General features: G+C 41.2%; 1 protein-coding gene across 1 annotated transcript in view; it reads right to left on the bottom strand.

Annotated features, from left to right (window-relative positions):
- Positions 1-19,135, bottom strand: part of KIF13B (kinesin family member 13B) — a 128,972-nt gene that overhangs the window by 41,256 nt on the left and 68,581 nt on the right. The window contains exons 11-22 of the mRNA XM_086460354.1: positions 18,624-18,836; positions 15,749-15,859; positions 12,748-12,882; positions 10,591-10,721; positions 9,449-9,535; positions 8,250-8,440; positions 7,235-7,445; positions 5,938-6,100; positions 4,773-4,919; positions 4,111-4,260; positions 3,328-3,456; positions 1,597-1,767 (exon numbers count right to left, since the gene is read on the bottom strand). Coding sequence (XP_086316480.1) covers positions 1,597-1,767; positions 3,328-3,456; positions 4,111-4,260; positions 4,773-4,919; positions 5,938-6,100; positions 7,235-7,445; positions 8,250-8,440; positions 9,449-9,535; positions 10,591-10,721; positions 12,748-12,882; positions 15,749-15,859; positions 18,624-18,836 — 1,839 coding nt within the window. The remainder of the gene's footprint in view (positions 1-1,596; positions 1,768-3,327; positions 3,457-4,110; positions 4,261-4,772; positions 4,920-5,937; positions 6,101-7,234; positions 7,446-8,249; positions 8,441-9,448; positions 9,536-10,590; positions 10,722-12,747; positions 12,883-15,748; positions 15,860-18,623; positions 18,837-19,135) is intronic.

The raw sequence follows: 19,135 nt of genomic DNA, 5'->3' as shown, positions 1-19,135 counted from the left end.
TGAGACTTGGGCTTCAAGATTTACTGTCTTGACTCTCATATAAGCATGCAGTAAAGTCACCCTGGTCCCCAAGACACAATATAGAGGAAAGGAAGAATTGTCACCTCAGTTTGTAAAAACAGGAGGCGAGGCAAAGATACATGATTTTCTGAAGATTAAAGTTGATAAAGAGCTGAAAAACAAGCACAATGCTGTTCCAAATCCTGATCCAATGGTTCAAAAAAAATTTTAAAAAATCATATGTTCTAATGTTGAGAATCAGAAAATCAAAGCTCATCATCTATTTTACAAATGGTAAGTGGAATAAATTCCTCAGTGCAATGACAAAATAGAAAGAAGCACAAATACAGGCTGGGCGACAAGTGGATCAAGAGCAGCCCTGCGGCTGAGGACTTGGATGCTGGTGGACGAAAAAATGAGTATGACCCAGCAATGGGTGCTCACAGCCCAGAAATCCAACTGCATCCTGGGCTGCACCCAGAGCAGCGTGGGCAGCAGGGCGAGGGAGGGGATTCTGCCCCTCTGCTCCGCTCTGGTGAGACCCCCCTGCAGGGCTGCGTCCAGCTCTGGGGGCACCAGCACAAGACAGACACGGACCTGCTCGAGCGGGTCCAGAGGAGGCCACGAAGATGCTGAGGGGCTGGAGCAGCTCCCTGTGAGGACAGGCTGAGAGTTGGGGGTGTTCAGCCTGGAGAGGAGAAGACTCCGGGGAGACCTTAGAGTGGCCTGACAGGGCTGAAAGGGGCTGCAGGGGAGGTGGGGAGGGACTCTGGATCAGGGAGGGGAGAGATAGGATGAGGATAACAGTACGGAACTGAAAGAGGAGAGATTTAGATTAGATGTAAGGAAGAAATTCTTCCCTGTGAGGGTGGTGAGACCCTGGTCCAGGCTGCCCAGAGCAGCCGTGACTGCCCCCTCCCTGGCAGGGCTCAAGGCCAGGCTGGATGGGGCTGGGAGCAACCTGGTCTGGTGGAAGGTGACCCTGCCCATGGCAGGGGGGTTGGAACTAGATTATCTTTAAGGTCCCTTCCAGCCCAAACCATTCTATGGTTCTATGAACAAGATGAGAGCTCGGGTGATTGACTGGCATTCATCTAAGCTGACTTTATATATCTCTACTAAAGATGACTCCACTCAGACACAGTTCCTTAAAGTCAATGGGAAGAAATACTCACGACCTAGCTTCAACAGCTACATTACAGTAACAAGCATCACGTCCCATGACTGGGACATTTCTCTTCACTACATCAGAGTGTAGAGCTCAGATATAGACATCAAATGTACTCAGATGAGTATCACTCTTCCATTCACACTCAGCAGTATTTTTACTGTGAGTAAACTCCAACATAAATCTCTCTGCTGAACAGACTGCTTTGCTTTATTAATCCACTTCACCTTCTGTGATTTTTGTACAAGCGAACAGTGTAGAACAATCCAACTTACATGGACCCTAGAGATTTTTATTAAAAATGGGTTTAGGGTATCAGCCTCATGAAACACTGTGATACAAGCAAAGAGGCAACTAAAACTATTTTGCGAGAGTGAACCTGCTTTGCCGGGCTACAGGTTCATTGATAAAATAGAAAAAAAGCTTACATTGCAGTGATCGAAGACAACCATGCACCGTGGCTCCTTGCTGACGGAAGATAAGGAAGGATCCACCTCAGGTGCAACATTAACCGGCTCCAGTTGATCCCAGAATGTATATTTGCAGAACACAAAGTTGGAGAGGTGCTGTGGCAAACCTGTAGCCTGAAGTATTTTAATCTAGAAAAAGAGATGAGAAACAAAGGAAAAGCACTCATTCATAGAATTAAAAATACCTTCCTTTAAAGCAATGTTATTCTGTTCCACTGCAAAGGATAAAAAAAAAAAAAAAAGCAGGAAACCAAAAAACTTTACACAATACGAATTTCTGCATCAATATATATTGGGGACAACACTTTGAGTGCATCATGTGAACATCGCCACTAGATGTCACCCGGCACATATTCCTTGGGAGTAAAAGCTGAAGGGCTCAATTTTACAAATATGCCAAAACATTTTATTAATTTTTAATAGTGAGATGCACCAAAAACATTGTAATTGATGAGGAATACAACGAAAAGCTCATATTTCTACCAGAACTAGATCCTTTATTGTGCCAAATCCACATTTTAAGATACTATTTATTCTGTGATGCTAGGAACAATAACCCCAACAATACAAAAGCAGCCTAGCCCCGCTTTTTCAAAGTCAAGGCCAAAATAGAAAGAAAATGTTTTGAATAAACCTTCTGATTTAAACAAAAACATCATATTAACCATAAGTAGGTAATAAACTTCTATTCTCCATCTGTCAAACTAAGATCAAATTGGTCAGACTTCTATAGTGAGGCAGCACTCAAGATTCTCAGGAGAATATGGTTCCTGCAACAACACCCTATACTGCTTGCAAGCACATGGAGCTCTATGGGACAGGATAAAACGTGGAAAAGAGTATAATTGCCCCCAAATCGTTCATACTGTCCAGAAGCCAGCAAAGCTGGGGACAACTCCCTCTAGTGCTACTTGCCTTTCTCTTGTCTTATCTGTGGCTTGGCCTATCTTGGGTCTTACTGCAACACAGAACTACAAGTAAATACTTCCTGCTAACTTTCTTTTTATTATTAACAATAATAAACATATCTGTATATATTTCACAAAATATCGACTATTATGAGAGAGAAGGAGTCACAGAACAATGGGATTTTATCAGATTCTGAGACTCCTTTTGAATTAGATATTGCAGCTCCAATCCTGGTGCACAGATCTTCCACGCCTTCCAAGAGTACAATAAACATTCTGGGGTAAGACGGTACGCATATAAATACAGTTTAATGAACACCTTGCAGACTTTAAAAAAAAAATTATGGAGACTGAAAGGAACAAACCCCATCTAGTTCTCTTGTATTATTTCAGCCACTCCAGAAACAAAATACCGTGAGAAAAGGCCACACAGCAGCACTCCAGGACAAAAGCTGGGCACCAGGACATTACATAAGGCCATGAAACAAATCAGCAAAAATATTAAACTCTGTATGTACAACTGAATGATTAGGTACAGCTGAATTAATCGCACTTTTTGGTTTTTTCCTTGAAATCCTGCAATATCAATACAGTTCCATGTAGCTGATCAATGAGGTTAAAGACAGGACTCTGCCTATGTAGCTGCACACTGGAAGCAAAGAGTGCACGAGGTTACAAAGAGCCATCTAATGTCCAGAAGCCAGTGCATCAGGGACTTCTTTAGGACTTGGGATGGAAAGAGAGAAGGTTGCTGAGAGGCTGGGCTGTATCTGGAACTCACCCTGCAGACAAGTTTTCTCTCCTGAGTGTCGTTTTCATTTGAGTAGTCTGGACTATCCTCCCCTCCAACCAACCTGTCGTCTATCTCTCCACTCACTCGTACAACTTCAACGTGGAGACGACCTGATACCTGGTAAGAAAGGAGTAAGAATTTACTTGCGTGCCAGGTTCACCCCGTTTCAGGTAACAACAACTGCTGCTTCCAGCCCGTAAACAGGCAATATTTTATTCCTCTGTATTGTTTTGCACTGTGCATTTCTTGCACCAGATGAAGAACGCTTTGGAGCAAGAATCAATGAGCCTTTGTTGTAAAAACCATAGAGAAATCAGCCACTAGAGTGACTTTGGGAATGCTCTGCAGTCTCACCCACTTGACACCAGTCTCTAGAGAGTCTGCAAAGTGTATGTGATGCAGAGCACAGGGAATGTTGCCTGGTGTGCTCTAGCTGCCTTTGACGTTGTTCTTACAGTATATACTTAAGGGCCTGTTCTTGATGGTAGTCAGTGAAAGCCAGTGGAGCTATAGCTCATACTTGTTTCACTAAGAATTTTATTTTGGGCTGCTTCATCCAGAAAGGTGCTCACAAAGCTTTCTTCTTTCACAGTGGAATTCAGAGTTGTCTAAACAACTCTAGTAAGGTATTACGGGATTTGCATGATTCCAAACTGTTTGCAAAGAGCTTGTGCACATGAAACTGGAAAATATCTACTATATACTGGTAACAAGATCCACGGGCTGTAATTAAACAGTTGAGAAAGGATAGATTATGGAAGAAGGACAAACCTCTCCCTTCTGGTTGATGATTGGAACAGCATATTGTAGCTTCACATCATAGAACAGGCACTCAAGAAAAACATTGGCTACTCCGATAAGGCTGTGGTTTTCCTGCTCATCGTAGAACGGATCAGCTCGCCTGAAGTAAGCTCTCATCACCTTCAAGGAAATTTGTAACAATGTAAGAAAACCCAAACTTTTCATGAAATCGTTGTTCAAAGCATTGCCCAACCAGCCTAGTAAAGAAAAACAGACTCAAGCAAGAGGCCGGATTAGATCACAAGAAGAACGGAGACTTGAATTTTACCCTGGAGCAAGTGTAAGGCCTGTCCTCAGCCAGCTCTCCTTAATGTTTCTCTGGCTTCCTCAGAGAAGTCAGCCTGAACACCAACTGCTGTTGTGTTTACTTACTGCTTCTTACTATGTGCTTGGTTCTGCCACCAAATTATGTACGCAAACAAGCATCGAAGTGACAACATAAGGGTTAATGAAATGCTGAAGATCTGCACTAGGAAAAGCAAAAGCTCAGGAAAAACTTCTCTCTTTACGTATTCCCTCCCCTGCTTCACCTCCCTGCCCTAAACCAGAAGATTTTTCTCACATCTACTCAAACAAAAAATTTACCAGGGATGTAATTCTATCAGCACAGTACTGGAGTCATTTTTACTTACTGGGTTGTCTTCCTCACAGTCTTTCCACTCCTGGTAAAGATCCCTCATATCTACCAATCGATTCTCCAGCTTTTCCAGCGACCAAATCTGTTTGCCTTTCCCTTTCCTTCTCACCTGAATAGCAGGCTCGCTGAGAATTGCACCTCTCTGTGAAACAATTGAAGAGATATCAATAAGGAATTTGTGTCACAACACAAATAGATTAAAACCAATATAAAACTGAGAACATCTCTGGGAAAAGTCTGGACTTTGTTCTTTTTTTATTCTAGCTTGAGCAAACAAACTCAAGCATGACAGAGTCTGAGTTTGGCTGTCACAGTACATTCGTGTTCAGTTTAACTCTGAAGTCCAATCACAGCTACAGGCACTAGTTTCCATGGATTTTCACCTTACATAAGTGTTAGAAATAGGAACATTTAAGCATTTCACAAATATCCTCCAGTGACAGCAGGCCTGGAGTCCCAGCTGAGGTTACTACTGTCCGCAACTGCCAGCTAGTGCAGACACTTAACCCTCTTTACCATGCTGTTTCTAGATGAGCCAGAAGACCACAAGAAAAACAAGCAGATGAGAGAAACTTCTAAAGCAATGGATAAAAATCCTAATCCTGGAATAAAATACTGGACTAACGATTGCTTGAGTATCACCCAAATATTGAGCTGACCTCAAGAACAGAAATAACACAGCTTAAGGTAGCCACCCTGAGACATGAAGTCTAGGTTCAGTTCCCTCCTTCCAAAATTCCTAAAATGCCTGGAACAAATCATCCAAATGCTCTCTGCTCCAGTTCCTCCCCGCAAAATGGGGAAGGCAGCACTTTCACTAGGATGATGTGAAGTCCAACGTCCACAGGGTGATGGTAAATACTTGAAACAGAAGTTATCTAACCTGCATGGATTTTATCACTCTGCGACAGGAGCAAGCGTGAACTTCATCACCAGTGGAAAGGTCTTACACCAAAACATTTATCAGCAAGCTAGCACGTTAGAAGATTTTCATGGTAACAAAATAAGGTAAGGATGTCGCACGAGCCAACAGAGCCATCTTTAATGCTCATGAATAGACTGGCAAACTCTCCAGACCACTGAAGTCAGAATACAACGAACACGAACACTGAGGGGGACACTTACTGAACAATGGTTTAGTTTGATCAGGGCTGCCTTACCTTACTGTTAGCATTAAGGCTTGAAGCTGGGATCTGGAGGGTAACTTTATACTCTGTCCTCTTGTCCAGTTCCTCTCCGATAAAATTGGCTTCTCTCACGTACAAATTGGCTTTAACAATCTGCTCTCGCAGCTTTCTCAGGCTGTGGGTCAACATTTCTTCTCTAAAAGAAGGGGATTTGGAGAGGGAGACAGGAAAAATCACGGCATTTAAGTACTGAAACTGAGTGCAAAACAAATGATCAGTTTTCTGAAACAAAAATCAGGTGAATTAAATCACACTTCTTCTGGGGGGCGGGGGGAAAAGATTATCTGTATGAATTTAGCAGTACGAACATTAGCATACTGCTGGCTTTGCAGACTTCTCCATGCATCTGCTGAACAGTCAGCTCTCGTGTGCCTTATTCCAGAGTTTCCCCACCACAGATGCGGATGTTCCATCTTACAGAGAAAGGTTTATTCAGACATCATGACCCACTTGCTCGCTGCCCTTCCTGGCAAGCGCGAGAGAGCACCAACTGTGCAGCACAGGAATCTGGTACCACAAAATATGCCAGACAGATGGCTAACACCTTGTTAGACTGTCTCCAATATTTTCTATTGCATGAGTTGCTTCTCTAGCCTTAGAAATTAGATTTGTATTTTCTCATTACAATGCATTTACTATGGTCATTGTTTTAGGGTAAGTTTCATCTTCCTCCTGCAGCTGCTCTTTTTGACAGGAATACTGGAAAAGATCATTTGGAAGCTGAAGGAAATAACCTCAGTGCAATTGCCTAGGAGGAGGCAAAGAGGACAGTTGCCCCTCTGTGGTTATTCAACAGTTTTTGCAACGCTTGAGATCAAAATTCTTTGTATCGTACTCTTACTTCCTTTTCTTTCTGCACTTTTCTGGTTGCCAGGACCTGCTCAGGTCAGACAGATGGATGTGAGCCAAGAGGAAAAAACCAACTTCCAGCAGCTGAGTCACGACCCACAGAACAACAAACTCATATAGAGAATCCCAAAATTTCTTTCAATCACCTCATCTTTAGTCAAATCTGTTGCCCTTCAGGTTAGAGAGTTTCTCCTTAACAACAAAGCAGGTACTAATTCTTTCCCATATTTTTCTAGCATTACACATTTGATTGTTCCCAGACTAATACTTCCCTTGTGTCCTCCCCAACCCCCCCACCCCCACCCCAGGAGTCCTCTCAGAAATTTGGCAGAGGTGTGCAATGCAATTAAAACCCTGCAAAACTCACTAGCTCTGAAGAACTTGACAAGAACACTCCCGATGTTCAGACTTGATTACCCACCTCTCCTCTGCCCACTGTCGTAAGCGCTGCTGGGCGCTGGGAGAATGGAAGGAGAACCTGTCCATGCTGCGGAAATGCTGCTTCTCTGGTGACAGTCGCCTTCGCAATTGCTCCAGCTCATGTTCATACATCAGCCTCTGCCGTTCGAGCGCAGATCTCTTCTCCTCTTCGTGTTGCTGCTCCAGGCTTTGCAAAATGGACTGCATCGGATCTAAGCAGATGTTGAAAATAAAGGAGGTCAAATACCTGGTGACCATAACATTAAATGGAAATAGCCATGTCATGAATATGGGGCAGGCACAGGGGACTGGGAAATAGGAGATCTTTCCCATGTTCCGCTACAGACCTTGGGCAAGGCACAAATTAGTACAATTTGGTACTTCCCTTCCCCATTCTGTATCTGCAGACATTAGGGCCTGCAGTAGCCACTGAAATCCATGGTGAGGAATGTCCTAGACAGTAAACACAGTTATCATATAAAAGAAGGAAGAAAGTATATTTTTGTTGTAATGCTTATTAAAAAAATGCTGCTGAACTGTGGTGCAAAATAAACACCTACAGAGCAGACTGGTCAGATGATATAAGAGAATTTAGAAAAGGGCAAGACCTGGCTGAAAAAAACTTCCTCTTGTTTCCCAAAATAATCCAGTCTGGGACAGCTACATAAGACCACAAAAACTAAAGAGCATGATTTCAGAGACAGAAATCACTACAGTTAATGCTTGAGTGAGACATAACACAAGAAAAATAAACAACAAAGTGAAAACACTTTGATTTGAGGCTGCAGTTCCACCAATATTCCAGTTTTGGCTTTTCCCTCCACAAGACCTGCCAAATAAAACAGTCTGTGATGTTTTTTTTTCCCCCTCAAGTGCAAAAAATGGCTATGATAAGTCATTTACAAGAAAAAAAACTCCACTAGGAAGTTAGACAGGAAAATGTCTGTGGTTAAGAGTCCCTGAAGATGTAACCTCATATTCTGCACATATTTCCAATATTTTCTGTTGCTTCTTACCATTACTACCAAGTGCCTTCATAGTGACTTCCATCTGGGCATATTCATAGCTGAAGTTAATCTCACTAGACACTTCACTGGAATTGTCTCCATCTATGTCCAGCTGCTCAACGCTATTACTGCACTTCATAGAGTTGTCTCGCTCTTCATCCTCATGATCTGCTTTCTTTTTCTTCTTCGGCAAATTCAGCCTTTAAATAAGAGGAAAATTTTAAAAGAACTATTAATTGCTCAACGCTGAAACAAAGGCTGCTCTCAAAGATTATTAAAATTAAGTAGATTATCCAAATCGGTAGATTTTTCCCTTTCAAAATTTGTTGATCTCCTGTGAGTCTAGTTTTCCTCAGGGTAAACAGGGGATTTCAAGGCAAACTAACTAATCCATTCTACACTTTAATAATAGATATAATATAATAATACCTGATACTACTAATCACATAGTTTAGATAATCATGAATTTTTTCAGTCGTTCCATACCCAAATAACTTAGAGCCAATAATGAAATTATATCCCACTTTTTATATGGATTCTTCTTTCAAGCATAAGAGAAAACAATTAAGTTTTAGACTATCATTTAAATCCACTGATCTTTAAGGTATTTCAGACCAGCCACAGCAGATTTCACGAATACGGCCTTTCAAAGAAAACTTCCACCAGTGGTGCTGTCTGACACAGAAAGGTTGTAGGTACGGCTGGAGCTGGAACTCTGAGGAACCAAGAACACAGTGACCTTGGTAAAAGCCAGGTCACTGTATAACAGAGGTCAAAAACCTAACACCTTATCTGCAAAATCCAAACGGCAACCTATCCAAGTCAAAGCTTGGGTGGAATATTTTCACCATGGAAGAGAAAGTACTTCGTATTAATGTGGTACTGAACCACATTAAAGTTACCCACTCAAAAATCAAATCTTTTCAGCGAGATAATATTACTGAGAACTACAGCAAAGTCCTCATCAGCAAGGTTACAGTCCCTTGAAAACACCAGCAGTTAAGTCAATCTAGCGCTCTGAAATGACAATCATGCACGGTCGCTATAACATTTAGCATTCAAGAGCAGTCAGTCATCAGCCTTTATAATCCCAATGAAAAAGAAATCACCTCCTCCTGCAGCAGGAATGCTCCACTGACATCTTCCCTGACACCTTAAGATAGAACAAAGTTGGTGCAAACTCACAATTTCTTTCGTATCTTTCGTACCTGAAGAAGTGGTTGTTTCCCCACAGAATTCTGTCTCCGTGATGTAGCTGGATAGGACACACGACAGCAGAACCATTTACGAATGTCCTGTGAAGAGGCAAAAATCTAAAGCAAACGCATCTATGTAAGGCTTCATTTTTTTTTTTGCCCAGGATGACTTAATTCATTGTAACTAGTCAAAGTAGGAGAACAGGTTTAAGGATTGCAAACAGGCAAAATATCCCCAGAAACTTCACTGATCTACCCTGTGCTGTTTTATAAACTCCTCAAACTCAGCTTCTTTTGATCGTTGAAGCTTACAGAGTTCAGTACTTTTGGATAGATATTATGACAGCTATGTCTGGGGAATACAGTTAGAGCTTAAAAATGAGGGGCCTGAAAAAAAGATGTCACTGGAAATAAACACCTTTCACATTACTTTAACACAAAAATACAAAGATTTGAATAAGACATCAGAGACCTTTGCTATATAAATAGCTGAAAGACAATAAACTAATTAGAATAATCCGAAACTACTCTTATTTCCGTCAGATTAAGTCTGACAACAGGGTCACAGGATAACCCAAATTCGAAGGGTACCTCAGCATGAAACCCAGTCTGATCTCCTGCTCAAAGCAGGACCAACTATGAACCAAGGTAAACACGAAATGGTTGAATTCTGTGTCTCTAACGAATTATTGGAGATGCTGATGATGCATGTCATTCTGTGATCGACTTGGATATACCATCTGCTTTTCAAGTACCGCTACTTAATCAAATAAAGCAACAAATGCTTCAGCCGCTCTTTGCATATCAACAGATTTCCTAGAAAATGAATTCAAATTTTGACAGTTACAACTACACAGCTGCAAATCAGTGAGTATCTACTTGCTGAAAGCATAGGCAATTTACTCATCCTCTCTTTGAAAACTTACGACTACAAACACCAGCACTGAGAGAAATCTCATTAGAGCGAAAGATACGAGTTGACAAATAGGTAGATGACGATTAAAATGCAAAAGGACGATACAAGAAGTAGAATTTTCTTACTTTGGAATACACAGAAAAGTTTATTTTTAAATTATCTTTTTGCACCACTAATCATAAAATACTAGATAAAAGTACCTTTATTGTACAACTAGGGCTGTATTTTATTCCTTTACCTAGTATTTTTTTGAGGCGTTAACATAACCTGTCCTTCTGGGGTGATGTCTATAATGCAGTGTTCAGGAAGAATTCCCATTCCACACAGCTGGATATCTTGAGAGTTGTCTGAGCCTATTAAGGTGTGCTCCTGGGGAAAAAGAATTCCGATGTTAGCAATGGATTGCAAAAGTTCACTCATCCATTCCCTGCCTAGGTATATCTTGTCATCTAGTTCCAAAATTTGAAAGCTGTTCAATACTTCCCTTAGAGGAAATAAAGGAGAATGAAACATTGCAAGCAAATCCTCACTTTGTCTTACAGTAACACGTAGGGAGCACTCGGGAAAGTTTACAGACAACAGTTAAATCTGAAGATGAAGAGGTTTCTTTATTTTAATTGTGGAATTCAGCGCCTTGGGATGCTGTAAAAGCCAAGAGTATAAAGGAGCCCAAAAGAGGAATTAATTCACGTTCACAGGGGCTAGATCCACAGCTATTACACAGGTTCCATCTAGATCATCCAACAGCTTAGGGAATTCCTGAAGTACTCAAGGCACGAGGGATTTGGCAGATGAAGGATCACTCCACACACGCCCCAATTCATCCATTTCTTTTTTAGGCATCTCTAAGTAATTTTTGAGGAACAGAAACAATAGTTTAGGTAAGTCAGATCAAGTTGTTCTTCGGTACTTTTAAGATCTAGTACACATGCAGCTCAGCATTAAAGAGAACGTGGGCAAGGTATTTACGCTGAGAAGCAAGAGAGGTTAATCTCAGGATTTTAGGCAAAACAGGTGTAAGCCATTTTATCGAAAGAATTTCAAAGCACAGCAATTTCTACACTAAAATTCTCCACCAAAAAATCAAATTCTGTGTTATTAAAAAAAAAAATCAGAGACTAATTGAAAAACATTAAACCTACTGCAGGCAAAGGGGCTTTCTCTAGAGAAGGAAAGTAGCACAGTACCACCTGAGACCTTTCTGCTGATACCAACGGGCCGAGGCCTGCTTTCTGAGCAGGCTTTGGTCTCAGTGTGCTCTTGTCATGTGCTCACAATGAACCCCACAGAAGTCAGCTCTGCTTCAATAGCTGTCAGTGTCGGGGCTGATTTAGCAGCTTGAGTCACATTCTGGACACCTACGTGAAAGGCGTCTGGAAAGGATTCAATTCTTCTCCCAAAACCTCAGCTCGGCTCTTTTGTCCTTTTTAATGTTTTTTAAACCACACTGAAGAAGTTCTTTCCCTTGCTTTCATTGAGATATCGCAGAGCAATGATGACTGATAGCAAAGATGATCATGTATTTCCTAAGACTGACTAAACCAAAACCATCTTTCAGCCCCACTGCCAAGTTTGTGGCTGTTTTGAGAGTTACTATAGACCACTCCAAAAAGAAGAGAACAATCTAACGTGAAGCTCCAACTGCCAACATTCTTACACTGCTAAATTTTTAGAACCTGTATTCTAAGATGCGACTTAAAAATAGTCGCATCTCATTTCTGCTCCTGACTCCAGATCACGTCTACAGCCTGTTAAACTGGAACAAACTGCTCAAATGCTTCAGTGCAGAGTCTGAAAGTCACATCACGTGTTTTATGTTTAACATCAGTCATGGGGACTGCACAGCAGCAGAAGCGCTACGGCAGAACAGGACTTGATTTTCACTCCTGGCAAGCTGCACAAAAAACAATAAAACCCCCCTGTATTTTATAACCTGAAGACAGTAGTCAGAATTTGGACTACACATGTAGAAGGAAGCTGATTAGTGACATGCTCAATCTTCACACAAAACAATTTTCTAGGTAAAACCTTGTGAAAGTTGGCATAAAAAACCCAAACCAAAGCAAACAAAAAACCCAAACCCAAAACCAGGAGACAGTTTCTCGAAGAGAACACCTCTAAATTTCTGGAAAAAAAAAAAAAAACCCAAACTGAAACAAACCCAAAAAACAACCCCCCCCCATAAAATCCCTGAACCTTCCTTTGCTCTGAAGAACTAAATTTGAAAGGTTGTACTCATATTATTTTTAAAGAAGCAGTGAATATCAGAGAAAGCTTTAGATATGCAGTTTTTATAAAATTCTCCAAGTACACCTCTGCCAATGGCATTAGAGGCCATTCTATTAAAAAAATATACAAAAATTATATATACATGTATCTCAATATTTATTTTTACCTTTAAATAGTACACCAGAAGTTCATTGAGAGCTGGATCTGCATTCAAATTAACCAGGAAGCACTTATTATCCCCAACTTTTATTCCAGAAGACTGAAGAGATATGCCAAGACTTTCCAACTGTTTCTGACGCTCCTGCAAGAGAGTAGCCATCAAAAAAATTAAGCTGACTGAGGTGCAGCCCTTCGGAAATGCATTTGTATCTGCCAAAGCCACAAGATAAAATGATGGGATTGCTACTTCTGAGAAAGGTAACTCTTCCGCAACAGATTAGACCCAAAAGGCTTAGTTATAGCAAGCTTTGACCAGGATATCTGTAATTTCTCTTGCCCTTCCACCTCCGGTCTCAGAGGGCTACGTGCTATGGTCTCACACGGTCGCATCTTCCCAGTGAAAAATGAAAACAGCTGAGAGCAGCACACTGCAGTACTGTAGGAGCTTCTCCATGACCTCACTGGAACAGCAAAATGCTACCACAAAGACATCTCTAGAGCCCTTTATTTTTCTCTTTTGAGCTAAAAAGCAACAAGTTAAGTTAAATCCCTGCCAAGTCCAGCTCCATGTCTATCTTTTATTTCAGAGCAATCAAAATGACAAAAAACTGGCAACCTGCTATTTAAGTAATGCAAATAACACTTCCTGCTGAACAAGAATAGTAGCATTTTGGATGGTGGTTTGTCCTTGTCAATAGACTTCATAGAATTCAACAACAAAGCATTACTGTGCAAAAATGTACATCTTTCAAAGGGAAGTGTTTGGGTGAAGACTAGAGCAGTGAAAGAGGAACATTAAACATTTCTGACTTCAGAACAGAAAGGGATTCTTCTACAAAAACCACCCAGATAAAACGTCGAGGATTGTTCCCAGGATCATACAGAAACTGAAATCAGACTCAGCATCCACAACAGCAAACAAAATTTAAAAAATAAACACGGGAGGCCTCTCAGAATTACTAAGGGGAAGCAGAAGCAGGGGAGGGTAAAACAAGTAACTAAAAAAATTCAAGAGACAAAACAGTGCTTTCCCTCGTGATGCTGAGACTTTAAAACAAATAAAAATTAGCAGAGATTATGTAGGAATAACGCTGGAACATTTACGAAGGTTCTGACCTTTACCTGTCAGTTTGCTTTGTATTTAAAAACTTAGTATGTCACACTATTCTGTACAATTCCGTGTTCAGCACTGGAGTTGTACCAGCTCTAATCAAGGTTAAAAGTGCAAAGCATAGCAACCACAATTTGCTCGTGATTTTCTCTACCCTGTCTCCCCACACACAAACCCAACTAACGTCCTCGTGAGGAAATGTCATGTGGGAGCGGGGGGGCGGGGGGGGGGCAGACGGACAGGGCCCAAAACCAAAGAACAGAGGAAAAACTGCAGTGTGACGTCAAAGATCTCTCTTCCGATCATCAGTGCCAGGCTCTGAAGTTCACATCATTCCTTATTATCTACAGAGATAAAGAATGTGTTGCCCAAAGAAGGACTTGGCCCACAGTTTAAATCTCACAGGATTTACTTCAATAAAGTGAGGCAGTTTCTTTTAACTTTCGTGCAAGACCTAATGTTAATTAACTTAAACATTGCAAGTTTGTCAAATACTCACTGAAAACGTGAAAAATTGCCTATTCACATACTCTTTTAAGGCTTTGAACCCTTACTGCGGCTCCATCTCTATAAACTGCCTCATTCTTTATGAGGAACCATCCTTTCCTCAAAGATTTACAATTATCTCTCCATCCTACCCGTCTGCCCTGATACAATCTGACAGACAGATGTCGGTGGATGCTGGCCAAAAATAAAATCACTTGACAAGCCGCGATATAAATGCCTTTAACCTTGGGCCTCCGTGAGCCCACTGAAGATGGCAGAAGGTTCTTTCCCGGCTTCCAAGCGGTCCTGAAGCAGCCTTATGCTGCACAAACCCTAGTCCTCCTCTCTCCTCTGAAAAAAACATCACTTCTACAGCTGCAAGGGGTCATGAAACTCCCAGTTCTGAAACATGGTAACGCACTGGGAATTTAGAGAGCAAGAGGAAGGGAGCTAAAGCAAGCAGCTACACGCAAACATCAAGGCAGACTGAGCCTGTAGCACTGAGCCCATTACTCCAGTTTTTCAACCTCTGTGCACGCTCAGGGCTTCTATGCCTAGAAACTATTGTGTAGGGCGAGGGCAGAAATCTTTTATTGCTATTCTTATTCTTCACCCTTACACACAGGGAGGAAAATGCATGATATAAGAACTGCATTGAAAGCCAGGAAGCCCTCGTAGACACAAACAGCAGTTCTGACAATGGATCTTTAAAACCGAAGTCAACACAGCCTATCCTGATTGTGTCACCTACAAGAGGGCTTTGCATTGGAGGCTCCATTTTCTCCTTATTTATTACATGCTATTCATCACCTTTCAATAGTCCTCCTCCTCAAAAGCTCCCTACTGCAAATATATACATCAGCATTTGTGTGGTAAGAATTGGAAATGTCATGTAATAATTGCGGTGATCTGCACAATTTTTCAACATAAGCATTACATTCAGTTACAAACCGAAGCCCTAAATATCAGTGTAAGAGGTATGAAAACACACAGGGAGCCTGAACAGTTCTACTTTTTGATATTCCGAGTGCCCTTTGCCTTGTATATTGAAGCACCCTGCACATAACCTCGCATTTAACACTCTCAACACTCCGTCTTTCATCACAAACAACAACTTTACCGTCTGAAGAATATAAAATCCCTGTAATCCTCTCATCCGTGGATTATTATTTTTTTTTAAATAACTTCTCCATTTGCATATAGTGACTATTTATTGTTGTCATTGGAATAGTAATCTGGGAGGCACACAGCTATCACAGGAATTAAGTGAAGCTTTTCAAAAGGGCAGTAAGCTTGACCTACTTACCCATAAATGTGGGGAGAGATTCAGACAATCTCTATGAACTGACAGACAAAGGAAACAAACCTATTTTTCATAAAATGGGGGGTGGGGGGTAAGAAAACAGCAAACCTGTGCTATTTCCTCAGTTTTTCTTAATTTTTCTTCCCAGGTCACAGTCATTTCCTGAATCAACTTTTCCGATTCCTCCAATCGTTCCTTTAATTCTGGTGATTTCATAGCCTGCAGAAATAAAAGCAAATAAAACACAAAAGCTTGTTGTGCTTTGGTTTTTTTCCACATTGCTGTCACACAGATGGGGAAAAAAGAAACATAACTCTACTCATTTTCCAAGGCATACTTATCAGTAAGTAAAGGGTTTTTTAAAATACATATTGCATATCAATGCAGAATCCATCAAAAAGTTACTTTAATGAGTTTCGAGTACAGATGTTAAAGTGGAGTTGATGCACTGCAACGCAAACCAATTACATGATACTGGCAGATTCGCACAGCGATATTCAAATGCAAACCAATCTCATTTCTACACCAACACAAGTATCCCAAAATGACTCATATCTAAAACTATCTTGTTTCTCCAGACACTGCTGACCTGGCTAGCCACCATCGTCTCAGCTGTCGTTCCCTCAAAATGGCACTTAACAGCTCAGTCACTTAAACTGCCACGCCACCAAAATATTTTTATTGTTCGTTTTGATATGGCCTGATGGGTGTGATTTTTTTATTTCTATAGCAAACATCAAAGCATCTGAGGTGTTTTGGTTATCCACCTCTACATATGCATTTTACAGAGTGGATATCAAAAGAATCCTTACAATGTGCTCCCGGACACTGGAATTCCATTTTCTTGCTAATCCATCACAGCTCTCATTTTGTTTTGTGAAATATCAAAGGCCCCTATTCCATCCAAGGACTAACTTGAGAATAAGAAGATACCCCCACCGCCACCCACCAGACACTCCAAAAACTGAAACAACACGAACATTTTTATACTACATAGATTTACTTCCTCCAGTCTTAGTACTGGCATATTACTCCTCTACTACCTTGAACAGGAAGCCTGTGGACTTCCTTACGTTGTTATTTCATGACTACTAACAAGATGAAAATGGTTTTGGCTGGTAGGTATTTATGTAATGCAATTAAACAATGCAAGCATTGCTCCCTCCATCAGATATTCCCTTACCACAAAACCAAAACTCCTCACAGGAATCCAAATCAAAGAGAGCAGCCTCATTACACTGCAGTTTGTTCAAGAAAAGGAGCAAGTGCCAGGAGTGGAAAACACTGGTTTAAGACAGGAGCTTCCTCTGCCTCAAGACAAAACAGCCTAGGAACTGTCAGCTGACGTGTCCCGTACAGTCTTTTTCTGGTTGAATATCTCAAATACCTAAATACAAGGTAACAGTAACCATAAATGCCACCCAGGAAGGAAAGTGAATCCAAGGCAACAGAACAAAGGTGTATTATGACCGACAAAACACGATCAGCGCAAAGGCGCTGGACACTACGGAGCAGGACAGGAAGATAAAGCCCAGTTACTCTCAAGGTCTAAGTCCTGTTTGTCCATTTATTTGGAGCTGGGGCAAAATTACTCAACATTTTCACGTGCTTCAACTATAAAATGAGCCAGGTCATTCTCCTCACTCCCTACAATGCCTATAAAACCACCAGATATAGGGGCCTGATTTACACCAGACCAGCAGGTGTGCCTCTCTGCGCAAAGCAGTTAGTTTCAGTTCCCAGTTTAGGAAGGACAAGCTGATGGTCTTGGCAAAGACAAATTAAAACATGTGGCATTAATTTCAACAAGAAAAGATCAAAATGTGCGGATTCAAAAAGGGGAAAAGTGGATAATGCCTTGCTCTGCTGGGGTGGGTGTTGGCTTGGGAAAAGTAAACTGTCAAGTTCTGTTCTGCCTCGGCTGTTTAGGAGAGAAAAGGACACTGACACCAAAAGGAAAACAACCAAAAATCACAACTTGGTAACCTCTGTATTTGGAAATGAGCTCTGAAACTATAACCTGACTGTCATAAGGGGTCAACGTTTTTGTTCACTCAAAACAAAAGGTTATTTATGCGCATTTCTGTAAGAACAATTAGATGGCTTCAACTGTAATAAAGCGACAAGACAAAGAATGTGGTTCTTGACCCTTACTGTGTAGCCTCTTAATAGCCAACTACGTCGTTTTTTCCATGCTCTTTGTCAATGCCACGGAGATGACAACTAGGGTGGGATTGCAATACTTGGAAAAGGAAATATTTATTACTTCATATTTAGGAAACACTACTTCATTACTTTGGAAAGCTGCCATTATTTTGGCATTAATGCTCACAAATGAAACAAATAGGGAGTACTTGCATCTCTCAGAGTACTGTTAAGTCTGTGGTTTGTATTTTAGAGGAACTTTTAGACATTTAACTTGAGACACCTTAAAGAAACTGACATACCCTGACTGGATGCTTAGCATATTAGGCAGCTCAAATGAGAACAGTCCAAAATTCACTAGTCATTTCTAATATCACAGCCAGCATTCCCTGCATACCTCCTGAGGCAAATACTGTAATCATATTTTTTTCTGAATTGCAAATCGGACGGATTATATCACCATTGCTTTGCCACATTTAAGAACAGAACTCAATTACGCTAGTTCTTGGCCTTCATCTAACGTTTAGACCGTGCTGCTTTCACAATTTCACTGAGGTAGCTATGCAGATATTCATAATATCCTCTTGCTTTTGATCTGTATCTCGCAATAAAAAACAAGGCTGCTCAACAAGGTGTGCAAGCAGAACCTGGTATCTCATGTTATCCCCCGTGTTTCAAGGCTGATGTACAGAAAAATGGAAAGAAATGGTATAAAGGGAGATTTCTCACAGATACCACGCAGCAATTCTTTGTGGCGTTCATTTTCAAGACCTAGGTGAGAAAGCCCTGACAATGTGGTTGACAGGATCTACTGGCTAGTCAGGACTCAGATTTGTACCTCTGCTTTTGTGAGCTGTTCTCGCAGCTTCTCCACTTCCTCGCGGAGCTCCCGAATGATACGAGCGTTGGGGTCTTCGTTCACCACAGCGTGATTAACGATGTTCTTGGCCCGGTCTGCGTACCTCAGCGTTGAAAGGGTCTCATCATAGTTGTCCGCTGCTGGGCTTACGGTCGCTACCATGGCAGTCTTGCTGTTACCACCAAGGCTATCCTGGAAAGTGGTACAGGTTACAGCGCGAAAACAGAAGGTTTCTTTCATTTTACCTGGTCAATGAACGTAGGCAGCGACTAATAACCTAGAGTTGGGAGTAGATGGGGGCAAGTAATAACAGAAACACTGTTGTCAGAGCACCTCAGTTCAAAATTAATATTTTAAGCAGTGCAAACCAAGGAAAGTTGTTATTTTCAGTCTTTTTTTTTTTTATAAGCACATTCAGGAAATTTCATTCTTGGCTTTCAGAATCAGTTTTAGTTTAAATGGGAACGAAAACTATCCCTTTTTTGGGCTTT

This window comes from Leptosomus discolor, chromosome 2 (assembly GCF_034619465.1).
Source record: "Leptosomus discolor isolate bLepDis1 chromosome 2, bLepDis1.hap2, whole genome shotgun sequence".
Taxonomy (NCBI): domain Eukaryota; kingdom Metazoa; phylum Chordata; class Aves; order Leptosomiformes; family Leptosomidae; genus Leptosomus; species Leptosomus discolor.
Note: the sequence above shows the minus strand (reverse complement) of the source record. Positions and strands in the feature narration are given on the sequence as shown.